This window comes from Panthera pardus, unplaced genomic scaffold (assembly GCF_024362965.1).
Source record: "Panthera pardus isolate Hobbes unplaced genomic scaffold, ASM2436296v1 HiC_scaffold_15, whole genome shotgun sequence".
Classification (NCBI taxonomy): domain Eukaryota; kingdom Metazoa; phylum Chordata; class Mammalia; order Carnivora; family Felidae; genus Panthera; species Panthera pardus.
In genome coordinates this window covers 17922269-17947658 of record NW_026526710.1, presented here as the reverse complement: position 1 = coordinate 17947658, position 25390 = coordinate 17922269, and the positions used below count along the sequence as shown (strand labels likewise).

The window sequence follows — 25390 nt, the reverse complement described above, 5'->3', positions numbered from 1 at the left end:
CTAGGGGAGCAGAGTACTTTGATTGGTAATTTGGGGTCACATGCCTCTGTGATTGACAGCCCCAGAGAGATGAGGTCAGCTAGGAAGTGGTGATTACCCTTAGGAAGGGATGCTGAATCAACAATTTCTGTTCATTACCATCTCCCCTCAAATGGGTGTTGCTTTCTACCTAGCATGAATGGAGTGTAGCTTTCCACATTCTCATCCATTCTCTCTTCTCTCCTGGTAACTCACCTCTGTGCTAAGCTACCCTGTCCTGTACAGCTGGACAAAAGCAAGTGATTAGTCATTATTTTCTTCTAGTGTTTTCTCTCAGCCCCCCCTTTTTTTTTAAAAAAATTTCAAATAGAGGTATAATCAATGCAACCCGTCTTATCTTTCAAAGCTCTAATGACCCCTCATCTGCTATCAGCCTTTCGTGGTCAGGTAGGCATGTGATTACATTTCCACTTCAGTTAAATACTGCATCCTGAAGGCAGGTGCCTCTTATGGTTTAGGGTACTGCCCGCCCGCTCCCCCCCCCCCCCCAACTGTCTCCTTTATATGGTGCAGTATTTACACTTCTCAGATCTTGGAATCCACCCTACCAATCTAGCCATGATAGTTTTACGACCTGGTTCCATCAGCATCTACTTTGTCAGACTCCTCTTCTGTGTCTTCTGGACCAACAAATGGCCTATGGATGTGCTTATTTGGCCCCACCTAGCAATACAAATTTTTAAAATCTGTTGTAAACTTCTTAAAAACCAGAAGATGCTAAAAATATACCTGCTTTTTTGCTTCTTTTGAACAAATCACAAGATCTGTGAATCTTGGACCCACATTCCCCAGAGCAACAATGTGTGGTAATAGCCCTCTGGATGGACCATGTATTCTGAGGCCACCGCTCCCAAGATGTCCCTGCCCCAGGCCCCTTTGCCATTTACCTTCTCACTGGGGGTTATTTTAGCTTACACCTGGCCACCTCACTCAGTCACATTCCCTGCATGGCCCCTGGAGCATTGTTTGAATTTGTGACTCCTGGTTGGGTGGCCATTGCAAATCAGGGACAGGTTGAAGCAGGGTTTAAACCACTGATGAATCGGGGCCCAGATTGGCCTTCTGCCTCAAGGCTCAAAGTAGACATAGATTGATGGTATACTTCAAAGGTGGAAGAGACACTTCTAAGAGTTTTGAAAGCATTGCCACTACTTGTCTGTTGAATATCTATTGTACCTTTCAAGAGAATTATATGATGTTTAAATACAATCAATGAAAGTTTACAGAAATAGATATAAATACTGTGGAAGAATGCTAGCACGTTTCAAATTTGAATCACCTTAACGAAGCAAGAGGCGTTTAAAACTCGCAGAATTACTTTGTAAAAGAAAGTGCTTTCTATCATCATGCTGTAGGATTTCTCTGTCCCATACAGTAATAAGTGTTTGCAGAAGGAGGGAAGAAAGGAAAGAAACTACTTGGTTACAGGGATTGGCTCATCCAGTATTTTTAAATTTAGTTTTTATTTGCAAATAATTAGAAGAAGAAGTTGCAAAAGTAGTACTGAGAGGTTCTGTGTTAGTTTTCCGTAATGCTAGCATCTTCCATAACTATAGGCCAATCCCTTTTCGTATTCCAGTGACACGTAGTAGGTGTTCAGTCAAGTTTATTGAACGAATACGTTTGCATATAGAACATGAATGTTATCATCTATTGATTTAGTAGGCCAGTCTATTTTATTACCTTTGAATAGGTAGCATATGCTCATGGAGCTAATTCAATAGGTACAAAAGGTATACAGGGAAAAATAGGTCTCCCTCCTTTCCCTGCCTCCCAGTCACTCAGATGCCTCTTCAGAGGCAACTGTTTATTCATTTCTTATGTCTCCTTCCACACATAGTTAATGTTTGCAAACCTTCATGAATATGTTGTCTACTTACCCACGCCCATCTATTGTAACATAGCATATACACATCTTTTTCACTTAGCAGTATATATTGAAGATCATTCAATATAAGTTCTTTATTTTTTTATGTTTTTTAATTTATTTTTGAAAGAGAGAGAGAGAGAGATGGAGCATGAGTGGGGAAGAGGCAGAGAGAGAGAGGGAGACACAGAATCTGAAGCAGGATTCAGGCTCTGAGCTATCAGCACAGAGCCGGACATGGGACTTGAACTCGCAGACTGCAAGATCATGACCTGAGCTGAAGTGGGATGCTTAACTGACTGAGCCACCCAAGCACCTGGTTCTTTATTTTTTAAATGGCTATTCAATATGGGTTCTCTTGTATGTTAAGTGAGTATACCATAATTTATTTAACTAATTCCCTATTGATGGACATTTAGGTTATTTCTTGCCTTTTATTACTAAAAACAATACTGCAGTGAATATCCATGTCTGTTTTTATTTAGCACAGATATAGTTTCTTTAGGTACTAAAGGATACTTCCTTATTTGGTTATTTATTTATTTATTTATTTATTTATTTATGTTCATTTTTGAGAGAGAGAGAAACTGAGCACAAGAGGAGGAGGGACAGAGAGAAAGGGAGACACAGAATCTGAAGCAGGCTCCTGGCTCTGAGCTGCCAGCACAGAGCCTGAGGTGGGGCTTGAACCCATGGACTGCAAGATCATGACCTGAACTGAAATCGGATGCTTTACTGACTGAGCCACCCAGGGGCCCCCCTATTTGGTCATTTATTTTATTATTATTTTTTTTAACGTTTTTTTATTTTATTTTTGGGATAGAGAGAGACAGAGCATGAACGGGGGAGGGGCAGAGAGAGAGGGAGACACAGAACCGGAAACAGGCTCCAGGCTCCGAGCCATCAGCCCAAGAGCCTGACGCCGGGCTCGAACTCACGGACCGCGAGATCGTGACCTGGCTGAAGTCGGACGCTTAACCGACTGCGCCACCCAGGCGCCCCGAGGTCATTTAAATAGAACTTTGATGGCAGAAAGTTTCCCAAAGCTTTGTGAGGTTTTTGGCCTAAGTCAGTGAGATTTACCAAAGATCTGGCACCTTTAACTGATGCTGATGCACCTGTTCTTGGTTATTTTCATCTGAGCTGCGTCTGATAAGCAGAGAAGAGCACAAGATAAGTTACGCTCAGGATGGCCTCACTAGGGATGTTCCATGAAAAATAATGAATACTACTTCTCTTCACTCCTATCACTTGATTCACTTACCCTAGCCAATGGGTCTTATCTCTCATTTGAAGTTATTTCCCATCTCCCCTCACTGCCCATCAGATTTTGGTGAAATTTCATTACTCAGTAAGTATCTCCATTTCTAAACAGCTTTACACTGGTGAGAGATGAATTGTGTTACCTTTGTGTTGCTGGCCTGTGTTTAACTAACCATGTATTTCTTTTAAGCAGAGTTTTAAATATTGAAGCCAGTTTCTTTTTTGACCCTTGTCTGGGTTTTCTTTATCGCAATCCTTAAGAGGAAGGATTGCTGCCCTTCTCCACATTCAGAATTTATTTTGGTCCCATGAAGTCCAGTGCTCCTAAACAGCTGTTAGTTAACAAGCTGCCCCAAATGTCCTGGAAAATGGGAGGGATACAAAACGATGAGCTTATCACTCATTCATTTAGTCATTAATTCATGCAACAAATATGTATTGAGTGCCTACTCTGGGCCAGGCAGCCTTGGCCTAAGTCAGTGACCAAGACAAGATCCTTGCCATTATAGAGTTTGTTCTCTGGCATGTGTGTATGTGGGGCGTGGAAGAGAGACAAAAATAAATAAGCAAATTATTTCGTATGTTAGAAGGTGATAAATGCCAGGGGGGTGGCCGACTAAGGGAGATTGGGATTTGGGGACGGCGACACACTACCATTTTAAATAGAGCAGCCTGCGTACTGAGGGTGTGAGCCTTCAAAGAGTAGAGAATATCCTTACACAGTATCCCGTGTGTATATGTGTGTGTGTGTGTGTGTGTTTGCATGAAAATACCACTAAAGACTTTGAATTTTTTTAACAACTGTATTGAGATATAATTGGCATACCATTAAATTCATCATTTTACAGTGTATAATTCAGTGGGTTTTAGTATATTTACAGAGTTGTGCAACCATCAGCATTATCTAATTCCAGAACATTTTCATCACCCCCGAAAGAAACCCATTAGCAGTCACTACCCATTCCTGCCTCCCTTCAGCCTCTTGGCAACCACTAATTTACTTTCTGTCTCTGTAGATTTGCCTATTCTGGACATTTCATATAAATGGAATCACACACTATGTGGTCCTTTGTGACTGGCTTCTTTCACTTACCCTAATGTTCATTCATGTTGTAGCTTGTATCAGTACTTCATTCCATTATATGGATATACTGTTTTTGTTGACTCATTCATCAATGGATGGTAACCTTGAATTTTAAATATTGCAGTTGTCATGGGTGGGCTGTAGTAATTGACTTCCCTTTTAATGACTGGACTGTGCCACCTCTGGGGAGATTTCAGGACTGATGTTGCCCAGATCCAGCCGGCACCGGTTAGGCTTGATTCTGAGGAAACTAAGAGGCTGCTGTATATGCAAAGCCCTGCTTTCCCAGGTGCCTCCCTCCTAAGCAGAAACTCTGGGTGGTCCAAATGCGGCAACGCAGATCCATGGGTTTTTTCATGTATTTTCTATTCCACGTTTTGAAAATATTTTTTCTATTTTAAAATGTAACCTTGGTAAGTTGTTTATTCAAGACAATGCTCAATGAGTTTTCTTTTCTTTTCGTCTTTTTAATATTTTGGGTGTGGTAGCAAGTAGAAGCAGATCATCCTAACCAAATATTTGCTAATATCTGAACAAAGCCATTTTGCTGAAAGAAAGAAAACTCCACGGGGGAAGTGGGAATTGAATCCCAGTTTTGAGGGGTTCGATTCTCATAGGACTAGATGAGGAAGAAAAAGGCATGCTCCAAAGAGGAGCAAGTTGTTGAAAGTTTATCTTCTGGGAGATTGGGGACCCCTGGGACCTGGAGCACGTCTTTGGTACATTAATTTGGCAGCCATCATTCTGTGCACAAAGAGTGATGGTGTTGGAATCCTCTGGCCTTCTGCACACGGATAGACTCAGTTTCAGAACCCCTCTGGGGGCTGTTTGAGTTACAGTCTCTGGGGCTGCAGAAAGATGAACTCCATCAGAATCCAACGGCTAAAAGCCTCCCCTCGCTGCCCCCCACCACCAAACAGTTGAGAGTAACTGTCTTAGTGACACCGGTGCAGAACCACACGCTGCCCTGCAAGGCTGAGTTGCAAACGGCCCTGACCCGCGGGGGCCTTTCTCATTCGATCCCATTCGAGGTGGGGGTGAGAGTGGAGAGCCGGGTGCGGGCTCCCAGGAACTGTGGATTGGGGTCGCAGAGCCGGGAAGGGCAAGGCCCTAACTACCACACCGGACCAGGAGGCGTGGGGCCTCCAGAGAGAATGCAGTCGCCCGGGAGCAGGATGCTGTCCGGGTTCCCGCCGAACTCTGGCAACCGTAAGGAGAAATGTCTGCCGCCGAGGGCGGAGCGCGGACGAAGGGGTGGAGCTAGAGCGTTAGGGCGGAGCGAGGACGAGGGGGCGGGGTAGGGACGGCGGGGAGGGGGCGGAGCGAGGACGATGGGGCGGAGCAAGACGGTGGGCGGTGGGCGGGGCGAGAACAATGGGGTGGGGCGCAGGCGGCGAGGGGCGGGGCGGGGCGAGGGGGCGGGGCGAGAGCGGGGGCGTGTCCGGCCGTCGGGCCGCCCCCCGCCGCGCCTGCCCCGCCTTCCCGCTCCCCCCCTCCGGCGGCCGCGGCGGTCGAGTGCGGGGAGGGAGGGGAGAGCGGGTCACGACGTTGCCGGGGCGGGGATAACCCCTCACGTGGAGCAGATGAAAGGGCCGCGGCGCGACGGCCGGGGGAGCCGAGCCGAGCCTGCGACCCACAAAGCCGCCGCCGCCGCCGCGATGGGGCTGTGAGGCGTCCGCCCGCGCTCGGTCCTCCGCCGGCCCGCGACTATGCTCGGCCGCGCCCGCCCTCCGCGCCCTCCCGCCGCAGGACCATGAGGCCGCGCTCGGGCGGGCGCCCAGGGGCCCCGGGCCGCCGCCGCCACCGCCTCCGCCGCCGCCCCCGCGGCCCCCGCGGCCGCCGCCTGCCGCCGCCGCCGCCGCTGCCGCTGCTGCTCGGGCTGCTGCTGGCGGCCGCGGGGCCCGGCGCGGCGCGGGCCAAGGAGACGGCGTTTGTGGAGGTGGTGCTGTTCGAGTCGAGCCCGAGCGGCGACTACACCACCTACACCACCGGCCTCACGGGCCGCTTCTCGCGGGCCGGGGCCACGCTCAGCGCGGAGGGCGAGATCGTGCAGGTAGCTGCCCGCCGCCCGGGCCCCGCGCCGCCACAAGATGGCTCCGGGGGCTGCGCCCGCCGACCCCGCCGCGGGCTGGCGGGCGGGCGGGCGGGAGGGGCGGCGAGGAGGCCGGCGGCATCCTTCCCCGGCCCGCGGGCGGGACGCGGCCTCCGGGGCGCCGCAGCGGGGGGCGAACGCACGTGGGGGCTTGGCCTCCTGCGGGTCCGGGGGGAGCGGGAGGGAGACCCCGGGTCTGGTACCCACGTTGGGACGGCCCCCTTGGGCCGGTTGGGCATTCGATTTGCCTCAGGTGGAAGTCCTGGAACTACCTGTTGCATGCCAACTTTGGGAAGATGAGCGATGAAGGATGGGGTGGCTTGTTTCAGGTTGCAGGCTTTGCTTTCCATCCCTGCACGTTCTTTTTGGGAGTAGCTAAGGTTTGTCTGAGAGGCTGTACACCATTAGGTTCTTTTCTGGAACCTGCCGCCAGCCTCACTCACCTGGGCGCTGACCTCCCTGCAGGGCTGTGGACAAGCAGCAGCAGGCAAGGAAAGCAGGGGGAGCTGGCCGGAGAGTGGGGATCGCGAGTGCCCTGGAGTGGCCGTAGAAGGCAGCCTTCGCTGCGTGCCTCAGGTTACAGAGGGTGGGAGGGAGACTGCCTGCCCGCTCCTGGGCCAAGGACTTCTGCGGAGGGCCTGGAAATGGGGAGACAGGGTCGCTCACTGACAGGGCCTCCCCACCTTGCTCCCAATGAGAGAGGTCTGTGTCCAAAGGAAGCTGGCTGGGGAGAGCTTTAAGCTGTGCCTACACTTTGGAGGTGGGGCCGAGCTGAAGCCTCTGCGGTCGCTGAGCTGGGTAGATGCCTTCCCGCTTCCTTGGCTATGATTTTATCAACTTGTTAGTAGACTGCCAGCCCACTTAGGGCGGTTAATATGCATGCCTCGGATGCGGGCGATTTGAAATGGTTGGCTTGTTTTGGAGCCTTTTTGGAGGCGATGGGATGTCTGCAGACTTCTCAGCTTTGGGCCTTCTGTGCTTTACTCTTGGATGAGTTATGAATGAAGAGAAGGGAAGCGTATGGATGATTGCATAGCAGCTTCTTCCTTTCTCCTCCCGCGGTGCATACTCAGAGCCCTAGGTGGGTAGGCAGGGAGCTGTGCAACTTGGCTCCTTAGAGGTGTGTCCTTACAAAGCTGGGGGAGGCATCCCTGCCAAGCGATTAATCAGCAGCCTTGCCTCACAGAGCTCTTATCCCCGTCTTAAACTTCTGCAGGGTAAATAAAAGGGGAAACACATGTTTGAGTCCTGTGACTACATATGTTAAAGGCTTTTGCACTTTTTTCCTTGCTAATGTTATAATTATGGCCTTTAGTTTATAAGCTTTAGAGAAGATGGTCTGTTGAAGATTCCTACACATTTCAGTTGCAGCCTTCAAGAATAGTTTGGATCTTAAAGCTTGCTCCTTGTAACTCCTCTTTGAGGCTTTCAGTGTGCCTTGATGGCTTTAGAAATGTTTGATTTACAGCCTTCTAAGAGAAAAGATGTTTTAATGTGGCACTTCACTATTTGAAGGAGACTTTTGAAGTTTGTGATTTTTATCTGCAGTGTTTTAACTTACACTCTTTCTCCACCGTAGTTTGTCTGGCTGGCTATCCATTATGGGTAGTGCTGTGCTTTGGAGATAATCTTGGGTTCACCATTTAATACAAAATTAGCAGTTTAAACACACCGTTTGTAGCTATTTTATCCTTGTGAGTAGAGAGAATGTGTGAATTTGGCAGAAGGAATCTATTCCCTTTTGAATCTTTTTGAAGTGCTTATCTCTTTTGTAGTCCATTAGCCTAGCCAAAAAAAAAAAAAAAAAAAATCAGTCAACAATTGCTAAGTAAAGAAAAATGACTTAAATGGTATTAATAAGTTGACCTGTTAAGCAATCACTAATAGGTGTCCTTAATTCCTTTATAACTGCACAGTGTTGGTGAGTTTATCTGAGCTGTCTGAATAGTCATTTCTTGGTGTTCTCCATATCTTTAATAACTTTATTGCAGGGGCCTACCCGCTGAACCTCATGGGTGCCCAGATGGAGGGAACTCAGCATGGCTTTCAGGGCTGTGTGTATACAGAGGCTGGCATGTTTTTATTAGTTATTTGAATACTGCTCGACTGAAGTAACTGGTGTGGCCCCTGTCAGCCCTGAAAAATGTTTTTGTAAGGAAAGCTGGTGTTTCAGGACTGCTGAGAGGGAATGTAACATTTTGTATGAAAAATGACAATGTAGAAGGAACACATTGGTGTTCAGCTTCAGATTAATCATGTTTTCTAAGCGCCTTGTTGAACTTTTCAAACCTCCTTTTATTTACTGTCTTAAAATAACCCTGCGTGATTTGCTATTTAATATTTTATGGTCTTCAGAGCAGAGTTCATTCTCCTATAACTAAAACCTAATAGCAGCATTGCAACATGGCGTTTTGTTTTTTCCAGTGGGGTTCGGTAGCACTGTTGTTCATGGTTAAGGGGAGGAAAAGATCTGTTTGGGAGTCTCTTTAAGTGTTCTAAGATAGGAAATTGGTTTGTTACTGTTTTTCCCCCTCCCTATTATATACAGTGACAGGAGATACCTTGTCACAGTCGGGTTTGCCCCAGATACTTCTAATTAGAGTACCTGTTTGGTCATTTGCATGGAAGGGGAGGGGGAGACTGGGTTAAGAGTGTGTGTGTGTGTGTGTGTGTGTGTGTGTGTGTGTGTGTGTCAGTGTCAGAGCGAGATAGTAATTCAAACCTTGGGATTAGTCACAGGATTCTTGGTTCTCTGCTTGTGCGTTTTAGGCTTAAATAACTTTCCCAAGGTCACCAGTGTGCTCTGTTAAGAAGAGAGATTTTTTTTTTTTTTTTTTTTTTGACATCTTCATCTGTGAAAGTTGTGAAAACAGTATGTGGATATGAAATGCTATTAATTATATTATTCATGCAGCATTGAAATCCATTTGCTTGTAAGAATGTCAGGCATACAGTCTGAATGCTGGAGGAATTAATTACAGTCCTGTCATTCTAAAGTGTGGAACTTTAAAGGGTTCTTAGATATATTGATACATATTTCATCTTTGAACCAATTTGTTGCTATTATGAGATCATTATCTGAAACTTTCAGACTTGGCTGCGCAACTCACATGGTTAGCGATGTTAAATAAAGGCCTGATTAAACACTGGCTGGTGGTATCTGGATTGGTTAAACAAACAAAGAAAATTTGCATCGCTAGAGATGAAAGATTGTTTTAAAGTGGAAATGCATTTTTTTCCCTTGAAGTCAAATATTTAGAAAGGCTTGAGAAATTCATTTGTAGAAGGAGTCTGAATGATAGGTTTTGTGTAACTTTAAAACTGGCCTTTCTGGAGCCTGGGTTAAGTGTTGAATGGTCTTGAAAGCAGAGGCGCGCTGAGAACATTTAAGACCCAAGCCAGTGCCTTTAGCTATGAGGAGCTGGGGGAAGCTGGGTGGTAGGTCAGAAGGGCTGAGCGACATCCTTAAATATCCAATATTAACCAAGGGTATCACAGAGAATAATTTTAGGAAACTAATTCCTCTGCCTTGTTTCCCTGTCAGTGTGGTTCTGCAGTTCGGTATTTGATCAAACACTTTGCTTTTCATCCCCATTTGAAGTGAACAGGCCTGCCTCTAAAAATTGACTTGGCCTAATAGAACAATTGTGTGCTGGCAGCTGACCTGGATTTACACAGAAGGAGATTGCCGACTGTCTGTCAGAAGGGCCTTCATAGGTTAAAACCAAGCAGTTGATTTGGGGGAAAACGTTAGGGCTGTGTTTTGTGACCTCGTGAATTCTCAGGGGCTCTCCTTTTCTGCCTTGTTCCCTAAGATCCCATGGGAGCTGTTAATGCAGCTCTGAACGGAGGTGCAGATGGTAGTGGGAGGCAAGCGTAGATTCCGCAGACCAGAAGGAAAGTGGTGATGGCCGCCATCTTGTGCATACAGGGCACCGTGCCAAGCACGTCGTGTGTTTGCTCATCTCATCCTGACTTTAACTGGAATTAGCAACTACCCTTAACCCATTTTACAGACGAGGAAACCGAGGCCGAGAAAGGCGATGTGACTTCTCGAACCTCACATAGCTGGCAAATGATAAAACCTGGATGGAAACCCAGGCCCGTCTGGCCCCTTTGCTCGTATTTTTGCCAGATAAATAGAACATGGCTGGTTGGATTTGGACATCAATTGAGTCTCATTTCTAAGAATCTAGTATAGGGGTTCTTAACCTGAGGGTCACAGACTTCTAGAGAGGGCCTGTGAACCCCTGAAATTATACGCACAGTTACATGCGCCTGCACTTGTGTACGTGCACTTCTATTTTCCTGAGAAGGTACACAATTTTGCCTCTTGGGGGGTTCTGTGATGCCCCTCCTCCCCAAGAGGAAAAAGAGAAGCACTAATCTGATACTCATCATCAAATAGTCCATTACTAAGAATTTGGAGTGATGTGGGACCCAGGCTGGCAAGAGTTGTAGAGAAGTCTCCAGGTTTGTGTGTCTCCGTGGAGCATTTTCATCCAATAAATGTTTACCAAAACTCTGTTTTGTACCAGACCCCATATTGGTTTTGGAGTCCACAGTCGCTCATGGTGATAGATGTGTATGGATGCATGATAATCCTTCCCAAGTGGGTTTCCCCACAGAATTGAGCCCTTGGTTCCTAAGACATCCATTGTCTGTAACGAATAACTTCTCTCCTGTGCATCCATCTGGTACTAGTTAAACGCATTATCCTTGGGTGAAGTGAGAAAATGGTGACTCAAAGAATTTTTTGCATCTAGAGGGTGGAGTGCAAGAAGGTGACGATCTGAATGCAGCATGTGCGAGAGCAGATTGTAAATGTGTTCCTTCTCATCATTTACTGGAAAACGAAATGGAGCATCTTTTGATGTTGAAATGCCTTGAACAGCCCCTCACACCTTCTCTTGTGGACCTTGACCCCATGGGCATGGTCTGTTTATTTTTGCTCATCCCTGGATCCATCTCTGGGTCCCCAGTGTCTGCCACTTGTCAGACACTTAATATTTCGTGACTGAATGATGGATTTGGAATCGATATCAGGCAGGCAATGGGTCTTACTGGGCTTGGATTAATTGATGAGTAACTTCCTTTGGCTTGGCTAATAAATTCTGGGATTATCTTTCCTTTTTGGTTGTTATTTCCAGAAAGTTACTTGGCATTAGATGGCAAGAATGGACGTCTCTCTGGTTGTGGTGGACCACTGGTATGATTACTCCAGGCTGTATGCGAGTAACCTGTGTGCATGCATGTTAAGGGGCAGGATACCTGGCATTATAAGGGTCTGTAGACGTTCTTTACTTGACAAAACACTGAGTATTGAGAAAGCTCTAATGTGGACAGCTGTTACGGATGGACAAACCCATGGAGAATAGTTCATAGCCAAGCCCTAGTGTCTGTGGAAATAACAGTCGGGGCTTGGAATTCAGAATCATCATTAACCTGAATATGTGCCATGTGAAAACTTTGCTTCCTGTTGGTGTTTCCCAAGTCTGGGGAATGTGGATTTACGGTTCATGACAAAAATGACATTTAAATCAATCTTGATAATCAGAAGAACAGATTCAGCCCTTTAATGTGTTAGATAAGGAGATCCAGAGAAGTGAAGTGCCTTGACCAGGGTATGTGGCGAGGTAGAGATGACCTGATAACAGTTCGGGTCTCCAGACTCCCAGGCTTGGAGGCTTTCTGTCATTTTTGGCTGCATTTCGGCTGAGTGTGCCAGAGAGAGCAGATGCAGAAGCATGCTTTAGGGTCAGGTGTATAATTGGGGAATTAAATTGTACATTGGGTTTAAATGTTGCTTTTCTCCTCTGATGTAAATTTTGACTCACTCAGTCTTTCCCTCTGTCAGAGCTTTATAAGGTAGCTACTGATGGCCAAGTGCTTCCTGTGTGCCAGTCTCTGGACACAGTGCTGTGCCCACATTTCATGGGCGAGCTAAGACGGCATGTCCCAGGTTTTCAGATGAGGAAACTGAGCTCTGAGAATGAAGTCACTTTCTTTTTTTTTTTTTTTTTTTTTAATTTTTTTTTTTTTTTAACGTTTATTTATTTTTGAGACAGAGAGAGACACAGCATGAACGGGGGAGGGGCAGAGAGAGAGGGAGACACAGAATCGGAAGCAAGCTCCAGGCTCTGAGCCATCAGCCCAGAGCCCGACGCGGGGCTCGAACTCGCGGACCGCGAGATCGTGACCTGAGCTGAAGTCGGACGCCCAACCGACTGAGCCACCCAGGCGCCCCAATGAAGTCACTTTCTAAGTTACTGAGCATGTCCATAGTGGGGCTGAGATTCAAACCCAGGTCTGTGTGATTCTAAGCCATTTCTGTTTTTACAAGACTGCTTCAGTTGGCACTTGCTTCTGCTTGGGACGAGATTATGGGAACTGATGGTGTAGTTTGAAGTCGGATATAAACCCAGGACGACTGAGCAATAAGTGAGTCTGTAACTTCAGCGGAGAAGATGCCCTCCCTACACTTACAGAGATCTGTCTCCTCCTTCTGTCTCTCTTTCTTGCATAGAAGTCTCATTCGACTTGTTTTTCCCGTGAAGAGCCTATCGGCCAAATTTGGGAAGAGGGACCAGTGACTTGAAGTGTACAACTGTCACTCAGTGGCTCTTTGATTGTTTTTTGGCTATTAGGAAAGTCGGAATGGCCACAGGTGTTCTGGCATCTAAGGGATTTCTGGTGTGAGACACAACTCCTTCCTGTAGCTACTTAAAGAAATATTTTTTTCCTTAACATTTATTGAGAGACAGAGACAGACAGAGCATGAGCAGGGGAGGGGCAGAGAGAGAGAGGGAGACACAGAATCCGAAGCAGGCTCCAGGCTCTGAGGTGTCGGCACAGAGCCCGATGCGGGGCTTGAACCCACGAACTGCGAGATCGTGACCTGAGCCGAAGTCGGACGTTTAACCAACTGAGCCACCCAGGTGCCTGGTGGCTGACTTTTTAGAGCCATGTCGAAGTCTCCATCGCTTTCTCCAAAGAGGTTGTGCCCCACACGCAGCCCCTTTCTTACATTGCACAAACTACATGTTCCCTGAATATCTGATATAAAAAATTGTAAAAGCCGGGCTCTCAGGTGGCTCAGTGGGTTAGGTGTCTGACTTCGGCTCAGGTCATGATCTCACAGTTCGTGAGTTTGAGCCCCGCGTTGGGCTCTGCACTGGCAAATCCTCTGCCTCTGAGAGATCGTTTCTCTCTGTCCCTCCCCTGCTCGCACTCTCTCTCTCAAACATAAATAAACATTAAAAAAAAAATAGCTTCTCTTTAAATAAAATGAAATAAAAGATTCTAAGAGCCTAGAGCTGTGGATTCTCCCTGCTCATTCCATCCTCCTGGCTGTTAAAACTCTCTATGGGTGCTGTATTCCTTCTGTGGACAGGTATCCACTGCTGCCTTCTGTCCACCAGGCCCTGGGCGAGAGGTGAGGTCACAGGACACCGTCTCTGGCCTCAGGCAGCTGAGTGTTGGGGACAGACGGCACGCAAAGCACAAGTCTTATATGGTAGGACAGGATACTGAGGGAACACCCGGGCCAGGCTGCAAAGTGTAGGTCTGGGCAACCCATTCTGAAGAAACACGTATGTAATGACAGAGTATGTGGATTTGAGCCTTCTGGCCTTTTCCAACTCATTTTTATCCACCTTTGAGGTTGAAGCTGATAACCCCTTTGTGGAGACGTGCCTTTTTATACCTGTCAAACAGGATAGGGAGGAGGTAAAGAGTAGAGGTTCTTTGTTTCATTTGTAGCTTGAATGAGATGTTTTAAAGTCTGACTTTTAGCAGCTCTGTTGACTCATGATAGTGTGAAGAGAATGAGGTCAGCTGGCCTATTGTGGTTCAAGGGAGAGCATTTTATTTTTATTGCCCTTAAGATGTGTTGTAAGACTTGGTATTAATCCCCTGCTCTCTCCAGCATTGTGAGATGGTTGTTTAGAAACTCAATGTGTAGACTTGATGTGAAAAGCATACTTTGAGGATCCTAGCAGTTTGATGTTAAAAATGTATGTTGGAATGGGGATTTCTGTGCCCAAGCTGCTGCGTGTTAAAAATAAAAGAGTTGGGGCGCCTGGGTGGCTTAGTCGGTTAAGCGTCTGACTTTGGCTCAGGTCATGATCTCGTGGTCCGTGAGTTTGAGCCCCGCATCGGGCTCTGTGCTGACCGCTCAGAGCCTGGAGGCTGTTTCAGATTCTGTGTCTCCCTCTCTCTCTGCCCCTCCCCCGTTCATGCTCTGTCTCTCTCTGTCTCAAAAATAAATAAACGTTAAAAAAAATTAAAAAAAATAAAAGAGTAAAGGTCATGCTCAGTTGGGTGTGTGTAAGGGCCTATCCAGTGCTGTAAGAATTCGATTAAAATTTGATTTTTTACTTGAATTTAGTTTGAGTGTGCTAACTTGTCAGCATTTATTGAGTCTCTACGGTGGATACAGTGTAGAGAAAAACATCACCTTTTCTGCACCCCTGATAAAGCATGTCATTTCTGTGATTTCTCCCATACAAACTTGGGCAGTTAAATTAGCCCCAGAAGAGTAGGTTAATTTTACATTGTTTCTAGTCAGGGCCAAAATCTTCTTTAAAAAAAAAAAAAAAATCACCTGTAACTTACTTTTTTTTTTTTTTTTTTTTTTTTTTTTAAGATTTTATTTTTAAGGAATCTCTGCACCCAACTTGGGGCTTGAACTCAGAGCCTTGAAATCGAGAGTCCCATGCTCCACCAACTGAGCTAGCCAGACATCCCTATAACTTATTTTTTAATTGTAAAAATAATACGTGTTTATTGCAGATAAACATCGGAAAATGTTTGGAAGATCTAGAAAAGTATGAAGGAGAAAATGAATCCCACTACCTAAAGATAACCTCTGTTAACCTTTTGTGTTCTGGTCCAACTTTTTCTCTCGTTTTCATGTGAGCTTGGAGGGATTCTAAAGAAAATTGGAGAAAGCATTACCTGGTGCTTATAACGCTCTGTCCACCTTGAGTATTTTCCTGTTGCTCAATGCTTTGAAACATTTTTAGTGTCTGTGTAGCATACTCTTGTCTTCCATTATTCTAAGGAATGGCTGTGGGGAACATCCGTTCTGTATTTCTTGATTATTTTCAAAGGATAAAGTTCTAGAATTGGGACCATGGATGGGGTCAAGTGGTGTAAACATTTTGAATGCTCCTGGTATGTGTTGTCAGATTGCTCTGCAGAAGGGTGGTTTTAGTTTATACTCCCTGCCAGGTTGGCATACATGTTTCCACCTATTCCTGCTCATAACAGGTAGCATAACAACAACAATAAAAAAAAATCCCAAAGGCGACTTCTTACAAGTGAAAGTCTGTCCGTTTCTCTTAGTGGATAGTAAAATACTGGCTTTTTTTTCCCTCTCCCGCGAGGATCTGAGTTATGACTAATGTCTGTATCAAAGGGAAGGTACCTGGCGTGGTTTCGTGGGTCCTCCCTCATAGGTATCTGAGCGTGATTCAGGAGCAGCAGGCCGCTCTTGTGTTCTGGGCAGGGGACGGGGCGGCTGTCCAGGCAGATGGCTGTGTGGGGAGGCCTAGAGAACACCTCACGGAAGGCACCACCGCGCTGTCTGCACATCCTGTGGCGACAGATTGTGGCCCAGGAGGGTGCTGCTCCTGCATTCACTGTTTTGTGCCCCGCAGTGTTCCCATAGAGCAGGCTCTCTGCTTGTGAACAGGCCAGGTTCAGAAAGGCCATACGAATCTGTCCTTTCATTCAGAGTGACGCTGCCATTAGTTGGCGTTGGGCAGACATGCGAGTGGAGCCAAGCGCAGGTTCACCAGGGGTGCATTCAAAACAGCAGGACCAAGGGCTGAAACTGGTTCCTGGTATTTTCTTTGATCCCTGTTAAACATCTTGAAATTTTACATCAAAATCTAGGGCTTTGGCTCTTCTTGAAAAATTAAAAGACTGGCAATGTCAGGTCCACTTTTTTGCATGGCAACAGCCTAGCCTGCCTCGTGGGATAACTGCCGTGCCCGTCAGATGGGACATGGGCCCTCAAGTTCATCAGTCTCCATTGCATTGCTTTGGCTTACTTCACTCAGTGGTAATTACCTTGACCCACGCCTGGCCCCTGTAGGCACTGGAGTTGGCCAGCCTTTCTCTGAAAGTCCTGAAGCCAAAAGCGTTTAAGTTGTGCTTGGTGAGTCTCCTTTCTTTCCTTCCTCAACCACCCAATGTGCCTGATGTCCTGTTGTGGCATTATGATGCTTCAGTGGACCCCGTGAGGCTCTAGTTTCGCTGCTGGGGAGGGCTCACCTGGCCCTGTGTGACCAGTGTTCTTTTTACTTTGGTACAGGGGCTTCCATTTTCTCTTGTTCTTCTCGAAGGCTGAAGTCATTTGGCCTGTGTCTTCATGAAGATCTGTGTCCTGCCTCTCTTTTTGCTCCTTGGTTTCTTTTGACCTCTAGAGTTACTGTTTCAACTGGAGGGCACCCTGAAAATGCTATGGCTCAGCTGTCTTTTTACAGTGAGGGGACTGGGGGCAAGGGCCTTGGGCCTTTGGTCACAAGAGGAGCTGTGATTAGAAGTCTGGTCTTGGGGCTCCCCGGTGCTGGTCTTTCTAGAACAGCCTCCCACTTTGGCGGTTGAGTTCCAGAAAATCTTTCATGTGCCTGGTGCATTAGGGTCCCCAGTGCATTTTCACCTGTATTATCTTGTTTCTGTCTCAGCGTGCAGCTTGGGAGTGCCTTCCCCGGATTCTGCCCTGGAAGGCCAGCTGCCGGCCAGGTTGTCCTGGTTGCCAAGGCTTGTCCCATACTCAACATAGAGTGTTTTTCTTTGTACCTAGTTGTACACTATTACTTAAACCCATTTTACATGTGTATTCAGCCCCTTTATGCAATTTGGGGAAATGACACAGAGTACCCGGAGATTTGTCATCTTTTCAGAACGTGCCTCGGTGCTGGAGTCCGTGGTAAGCAGACGGCCAATGGCATGTAAAGAATGTCGCAAGCTTGACTTGCAAAGCCTTTTCAAAATCGAAATCAAGGTAGCCTGTGACCAGGTCAAAGGGAAATGGTGTACTCAAGATGGTGCTCGATTTCCTCTTTCCTCGCTGACCTTACCTCTTCATGCCAGAGGCTGCCCGCAGGTCTCCCTGCCTCACGTTCTCGCTCTCGGAGTCCATTTTTCCTCCCCCCACCAGCCTCATCTTTCCATAGTAACCTTTGATCTCAGCCCAACCTTGATCAAAATCTTTCAGGACCATCCCACTGTTAACCACCCAGCTGAGCACATGGGTGACCTGGGCAGTCCCTCCAGCACCATCCTGTCCGCCCCTGTCCACCCCCGTCCGCTTGCCGCCTCTGGGCTGCAGACTTGGGTCCTGTGTGTTCCACCCTTGTTCCCTGAATGGGTCTGTGCTTTCCTTCGTCTGCGCCGTTCATTCTGAGCACCCTTCTGCTGTAATACACTTCTGTGCCTCCATGTTCTGTGCCCTCTCCTCTGCGGTTGGTTCCTTCCCTGCTTTCAGGGGCCACATGTCCAGTCCTTCCCATCACACGTTTCCTCTTCCACCAGTGCATTCCTTTGAACCCAAGCACTCCTTCCTTCACTTGGCAGCTGGTCTTAAATTCCTCATTGTAGTTGTCCTCTTGTTAATAGTTTCCTTTCCCCACAAGATCACAGCTCCCACTAGGCGGGGGTTGCGCCTTACTCACCCCCCTATTGCCTGGCAGTACAACTCCCTAATATTTACCGAATTGAAATCCTTTTTCTAGATCATAATACTTGGGGATAGCATAGTGATGGGGATGTTAGTGTGGCCAGAAAAAGACGAGGCTTTTTTGGAGGGAGAACTTTCTATGATTGTAGAAACAATTCACAAGCAGCTTGCAGACATGGGTGTGTCCCAGGGCTATTCCAAACAGTTGGGATGGACCAGACTCACAGTAATTTCACCTTGCCCCTGCTCTCCAGGAAGCTAGAAAAGGAGATGTGGGCAAGGGGATGATGCCTTCTCTTAACTCCTTTCCAGCCTGGCATGCAACTACCTGGGTACATTGTCCAAAGCATGCTGGAGAAGAGAACGTCCCAGCCTGACTGTAGACTTTTAGGGAGTGTGTTTTATTTAAGTTTGGATAATATTTTGGTGGCACTTAGAAAATTGGTACTTTTGAGGAATAGCAAAACTGTATACAGCAATACTGTAACTCCAGTATGACCCATCAGAAGCAACTGTATATGGGTCCCTACATCCCTACTTAAATTTGTACCATATTGTTACCTCATTTGGACTGTCTGGCATGGTCCTTGATCCTGTGTTTTAAGTGCTGGGTGGAAAGCAGAGTTTTAAAGGACTACAGTAGTGTTTCTAAAGAGGCCAGCAGGCTTTGTGTGGAAGAAATTGAAATTTCAATTTAATAAACATTTGATTTTCTACTCTTTATGGGGCGCACTATAAACATATGGGAATTATTGAATTATTGCTTGGTTATGTACATGTTGGCATATTGAGTTGTTGTTGTTGTTGTTGTTTTGGTTATTGTTGTTGTTTTTGTGGAATAGTGGCTATGATATGGGCCCTGGGACTGTCGGGAAGATTCTATAGTGTACCCGTGATGTGTTATATTTCACTTATAGTAGAGGGTTTCTGTGCCCCTTCCTGGCATATCCACTCTGGAAATGTTCCAATGCCTATTAGTGAATGTCATCCAGGGAACTAAACAAGCACCTAATGTGTAGTTTTGAAATTTTGGTGTTATTAGGTTTAAATCTCTAGGACACATAAGAAACTCGCTTGTGGCATTAAATGTGCCGTGTGGGTGATTTCAAGTTGCAGTGGCAGTGGTAATTTTTGCATTTCCTGACTCTTGTGTTTAAATTTGCAGTCTCAAGATTGCATCACCATAGGTTTTCACATTTAATGAATATTTATGTTGAGCCGAGTTCTATACGAATGCGATGGTTTCTGACTTGATTATAGCTTGCCGTGCACTGTGGCCAGGAGTGCCCTACAGACAACGGAGTTGGCACACGCCTCAGCATGCCAAGCCCTGGCGGATGTGGTTAGGGACCACGGTGACTGGTGCCGGGGTTGCCATGCCAACCTTGTTTTTGGAAGGGGGAGGCTCTAAAACAGCAGTGGGATGGGGGCAGAAGAGTTTTGAATGTTCTAAGTGAAATTATTCCCCATAGGTGGCCCTGTAGGAAGATGTTGTGGAAAACTCTAGAATTCTCAGCTACATGCTTAGATAACATTAATTAATTTTCTTAATTTACTTTTGCAAGGCTGTTTTAATGGTCCTCTTGTGAAACTGTGGAAGTTCTATGGCGGATCTTCCATGTGTAGATGTCTTCCCTACTTGCTGCAAGGTAAATAGGGAATCTCCTATCTCCTAATATTACCAACCCCCTCCTCTCACGCCCTGCCAACATCCCTTGCCCTCTGATAACTCTAACCTAGTGACGGCTGATTAGAGAAAGGGGAGGAAAAGAAGAATGAGGCAGAGGATGGTTGGGGGACTCTCCGTCCCCCAGCTCTTTATCTTCATTCCCCTCTTCTCCCCATCCCAGGAAGGCCTATCCTCTCCCCTACTTATTCTCCTGTACTCAACAAAGACCGTGGTTGTGAATGCCATCACCCAGTGGTGGTACCTTCAGATGCCTAGCTGTTAAGCTTTGGCAGGCTGAGTTAGGACAGGAGGAGGAGGGGTGTGCCCCTGGCACCCCACACTGGAATGCTGTTTGCCCCTTTGCAGATGGTGGTCTTGCACGACGAATTCTGCGGTGCCTGGTGTTGTGCGGTGAAGTGTCCGGAAGGGAACTGATCAGGTCTAGTAAGCCAGATGGGGCCCAGGCTGGCGGAGCAGGATGGGACTCGTGGGCGTCGTCCGCTGTCCTAGCATTTTTTTTTTTTAATGTTTATTTAATTTTGAAAGCGAGAGAGAGAGAGAGAGAGAGAGAGAGAGAGGGGGGGGGGGGAGGGGCAGAGAGGGGGTGGGGTACCAAGGATCCAAAGCAGGGTCTAGGCTCTGAGCTGTCAGCAGAGAGCCTGACATGGGGCTCAGACCCGCAAACCGTGAGATCATGACCTAAGCCGAAGTCACACGCTTAACCGACTGAGTCGTCCTAGCATTTCTGGACAGGAGAGCTGAGCTGCTGGAGGAGGCTGGGACTTTCACAGGCTCAACAGCTCAGGCAGTCTTGTGTTGTGGGGGCTTGCCTTCAAGGCTCAAAATAGAAAAAAGCAACAACCCCCGCCCCCCAGTAGAAACTTAATAATTCAGAAGGGGAGGCTGACCACACATTTAGACTTTGTTTGCTGACTTGGGGTCAGCTGTGTGACTCTCCCATTAGATTGGATCCTCCTTCAGGGTGGGGCTGGTGTCTCAATCTTTTGATATTTCCCCACTCCAGCCTGAAGGGTCTTGTGTGAATTAGGAACAGCTTTACTTCCTCAAGATACGTGGCTTTCATTTGCTGTAAATTGGTCATAATATGGACCCCAGATACATTGGGGCACCCCCTGGAATTGTTCATTGCATGAGGCCATCTCCCTGTGGGCTGATATGGCACCTTTGTGTTATTCCCTCTTCGCCTCTCTCTCAGCAATTCTTACATGCTGTTTCTGATTTTTGTCCATTCCTAGAAAACCAGGGAACCGTGTTGGTTAGAATTCTGTGTAACACTGGGAAACAAGATATCAGGGGCACATAGGGAGTTTAGTATGCAGATTCTTTAAAAATAATTTTTTTTAATGTTTATTTATTTTTGAGAGAAAGAGAGAAAGAGAGAGAGAAAACGCGAGAGGGGGAGGGCAGAAGAGAGAGGGAGACACAGAATCGGAAGCAGGCTCCAGGCTCTGAGCTGTCAGCACAGAGCCCGATGCGGGGCTCGAACTCACGAGCTGTGAGATCATGACTTGAGCCGAAGTCGGATGCTCAACCGACTGAGCCACCCAGGTACCCTAGTATGCAGATTCTTGATCTCTGCTCTGGCCGCTTTTCTGCTTTGTGTTAGCTCTCAAGAGATGAGCTGACTCGAGTGGGGTCCCCAAACCTTGGGTACCTCAGCAATTACATGGGTAAGCTTTTTGTGGAGCAGAAGTGACACCACCATTGTATGGGAGAAGATACACGTGTATTCCTAAGAAAAACTTACAGTTTAACTTTTGGATTCTAACCTGATTTGGGTGTAAGTTCTCCTTAGTTCTGTGTTACAGCTACAACCTTGAGCCAACTGCACTTAAGACAAGTGGGAGGACACTTCCGTGTCATCGAACACTGACACGGCTGTTGGGAGCAACAGCTTTCAGCTTCGCTACGTAGATACCCAAAGTTTGCCACGTTCCTTAAAGCATGTTGTAAATTTTGCAGAAGGAGTGGTCCTGGATTTCCTTTGCTGATGGGAGAGACTGCTTTGGGTTTGAACCCAATTACCTGCTGTGGAAACGCGACTTTGCCTCCCTGGGTGTCTGTTTCTTCATCTGTAAAATGGAGCTAAGTCTCCCCTGGAGTTGTTGTGAGGGTTAAATGAGGTACTCACAGCACACGATTTGTGTTTAGTGACAGTGAGGCTGCTGATGAAGAAAATAGCCTACATCGTTTTATGTCGGTCCTCACCTATACCTAACGTGCTGTCGTTCTAAATTTTTATTCTAGAGTGGTAGCTTATCAAGTGGAAAGAATCCAAAGGTGCTAGTCATTGAGAAGAATTCGTAAAATGGGGTTGTTGTTGTTTTTAACACACTCAGTGTCTGACCACTTACCGTTATCTCTTCTCCCCAGGTGGGGGCCCAGGGGCTCCCCAGAGTGGCATTTAAGCGCTGTGCAAGAGGCTCAGGTTGCTTGTTCCTCCCTGGGCCCCGGTTCCCTCTTTCACCTGTTTCCCAGGAGGTTCACTGTGCTGCTGCTTCGTCCGCTCACCCCTACACCCTGCAGCTAGATCATCATCTGTACCCTGAGCTCTGCTCTGTTGGACAGGCATGTGTGCGCACGCGCACACACGTACATGTGAACTGCAAGTTGTGTGTAGAGGAGGCTGTGTTTCTAGGCAAGCCTGTCTGTTGTTCCTGAGGCCACATGGCCTGCATACGGGCACCACTGCTCCGAAGGAAAGCGGGGTGGTTGATTGCTCCTCTGGATCCGGCCAGGGCACGTGGAATGTTGTGATATACTAAGGCTGTGCTCTGGGGGCCTAATTATGTGGGGCCTGTGGCAAGCACAAGTGACTTCAGCACTTGGTTTGATCCAGTGTGCAATTTTGCCAAAGCAAATACTTTATTAATCTTAACCCTCAAATTAGACACATTGACTTTTTCTAAAAATGGGAATGATAGGAGTGCATTGTAGGTTTTTTTTTTTTTTTTTTTTTACTTTCCCCCACCACCCTCTGCCAAGACTGGGCTGTGCATTCCTCTCCTTGAATGGAGAAGGTAGTTTTCATCTCTGTCTACCCCCTTCTCTCACATTCCTGAGACTGGGTGATGGAAAGATGATGCCCCTTCTCCTTCTGTGCAGGTGAGCTTTTCTCCTTGCTGTCTCTGAGGTTACACTTCTTTCTATGTCAAGGCCCAAGAGTCTTGGTCCTGAAAGGATCTGCTGTCCTGATGGAACTTTCCTAACTGGGGACTCTTCCCGGTTTCCTTAGGATTCTGATCCAGAATGCATGCAGGGAAATTGTTGGGTGACTTCCCGTAGTGACCTTGAGCGTGTCCGCAGAGGCTCAGCTGTAATTTCTCCTGTGGCACGCAAGGAAGGTAGCCTGGTGGGTAGATGGAGAGCTTCTTGCTCAGCACCCTCAAAGTGACTTGGGTGAAGGGCAGACTCATAGGGCAGCATGAACCTGGTATTAGAGAGTGAGCTCGCTCTTATCTAGTTCAAGTAGGAGAAAAAAAAAACCCTCTAAATAAACAAGTGCTGTAACCTCACCTCAGAGAACGGTTCTGAGTTAGCGTCCTCTTTTCTCTGCACTCGGGCTCTGCCAACAGTCTGAGGGGACCTGGTGGGATTTACCAGCTTTGAAGTCCTAAGGTGCTATTTTAATACTTTTCTTTTACATTGCAGGTTTCGAGGCCGATTTAACTAGATTCTGGAGGGAGCTTTTCCTTTACACCATTCTTAAGAGCCCGGACAATCTTGAAAGAGTTAAACCCTAATTAGCTCATTCCTAAGGTATTTAATGCCCTTATTAAAACTCAACTGCTCGCTCACTTTTTTCTTTAGTGAATCAGATTTCTTGAGGAGCTGAGCCCTCACTCCTCAGATCACAGGCTCACATGTTGAAGCTGGCAGTGCTAGAGGCTAGTTCCTATCTGTGTGACAGCATTTTTAATTTAACAGGACCGCCTTTGATGTTCCCAAATATTTATAGGCAGCTTTAGATCATTTCAGTGTGTGCTTTCTTTTTCTTTTCTTTTCTTCTCTCTCTCTCTCTTTTTTTTTTTTTAACTAGAGCAAAAGTTCTTCCTCATGCAACAGCCTTCCTTTTATCCTGTTGGTTTATTTTTGTTTCCTTTGCAGCTTTGGCGAAGGCTCTTTGGCTGCATTCACACAAGGTTGACCCTTCCTTTAGCTTCTTTGGTAAAGGCCACCTCTCTGTATCATCCTGCCTGCTTGGGATTGCTCAAGACACTTCTGTTTGTCCCTTGACTTTCTAGAGGCTGAGTTTTTTTTCGGATTTGGCTCAGGAATCTGCTCTCTGGCTGACCTGAAAGCGTTCAGATCAGTGTGGAGATCCGGGCAATGTGTGTGGAGGTGTCTCTTTATGGATGACCAGGCTGTGATGTCCTCCTCTGCCTGCGCACGGTGACCAGGCCTCGGCAAGTTATGTTAGAATGTAACTTCAGCAGATAGTGCCGTAGCTGGGGCAGGAAACACAGATAGACAGTACTCTCTCCTGATCTTTGTAGGCTTGCTCCATTTGGCTCTGCTAGACTTGTTGGCTGAAAGTAATAGAGAATCATAGACTTCAGTCTCAGGGATGGGAAAAACAGAGCTGCGATGCAGATTTGTTAAACCATCAAGAAAAAGGAAAAGAAAACTTTGTACCAATCAAAACAAATGACAGAACAGAGGACGGTGGATTCTCTAGCCTGGACTCTGGGTAAACATTCTGCTTGTGAAACAATCCAAGTTATTGAACTCTGGGCTGTTGTTACTTACCTGGACCTGTCTGACAGAAGCCCGGAACTTTCCATGACTGCCGCCATCATTGCTGGCTCTGTCTCCTATTACATGGAAGCCTGTTAGGGCTGAAGGTCACATCGATGGTTGGTGAAACATATGAGTGAATGAATACCATGTTAGACACTGTCCTTGGGGCTTTCCACTGTCTCACTAGATCTTCGAGAGGATTCTGAACAACAGAGGTTTTATTCCTCTTCTTTTTAAGTAAGGACTCCAAGGTGCAGAGAGGTCTTTTTTTTTTTTTTTTTTTTTTTTAATGTTTATTTATTTTTGAGAGAGCGACAGAGCACAAGATGGGGAGGGGCAGAGAGACAGAATCTGAAGCAGGCTCCAGGCTCCAAGCTGTCAGCACAGAGCCTGATGTGGTACTCGAACTCACGAACCGCAAGATGATCTGAGCCAAAGTTGGATGCTTAACCGACTGGGCCACCCAGGTGTCCCTGCAGAGAGGTCTTAACACAGCTAGCGAATGGAGAGCTGACGTGGATCTCAAGAGTGTGTTTATAACCTCACTGTAAGGCAGTTTGAGGCTGGCAAATCCAATGGTGATCCGCTAACCTCTTACAGATAAGAAAACCTCTTGAAGCTAAAATCTGCAGTGTGTTGTGTTCTGAGAGTCAGAGCTGACCAGGCTGTCGCCATGCAAGGGACACAGGGATGGATAGCACATCCCTGGAGCCAGACAGGCCTGTGTTTGCATCCTGGCTCCGCCACTGCCTTGTGATCTTGGCCAGGTCACCCAACCTTCCTGAACCTGTTTGCTCATTTCTAACAAGGGACAGTATAGATTGTACCTCAAAGGATTGTGAGGATTAAGTGAGATAATATATGTAAGTTACACAGTAAATGTTCAATACATGTTAGCACTGGTGACTGTTGCTGCTATAGAATCG

General features: G+C 46.9%; 1 protein-coding gene across 1 annotated transcript in view; it reads left to right on the top strand.

The window, feature by feature from the left end:
- The first annotated feature begins 5708 nt into the window (after nt 1–5708).
- Nucleotides 5709–25390, top strand: part of ZNRF3 (zinc and ring finger 3) — a 156396-nt gene continuing 136714 nt past the window's right edge. The window contains exon 1 of the mRNA XM_019426552.2: nt 5709–6306. Coding sequence (XP_019282097.2) covers nt 6007–6306 — 300 coding nt within the window. The 5' untranslated portion in view covers nt 5709–6006. The remainder of the gene's footprint in view (nt 6307–25390) is intronic.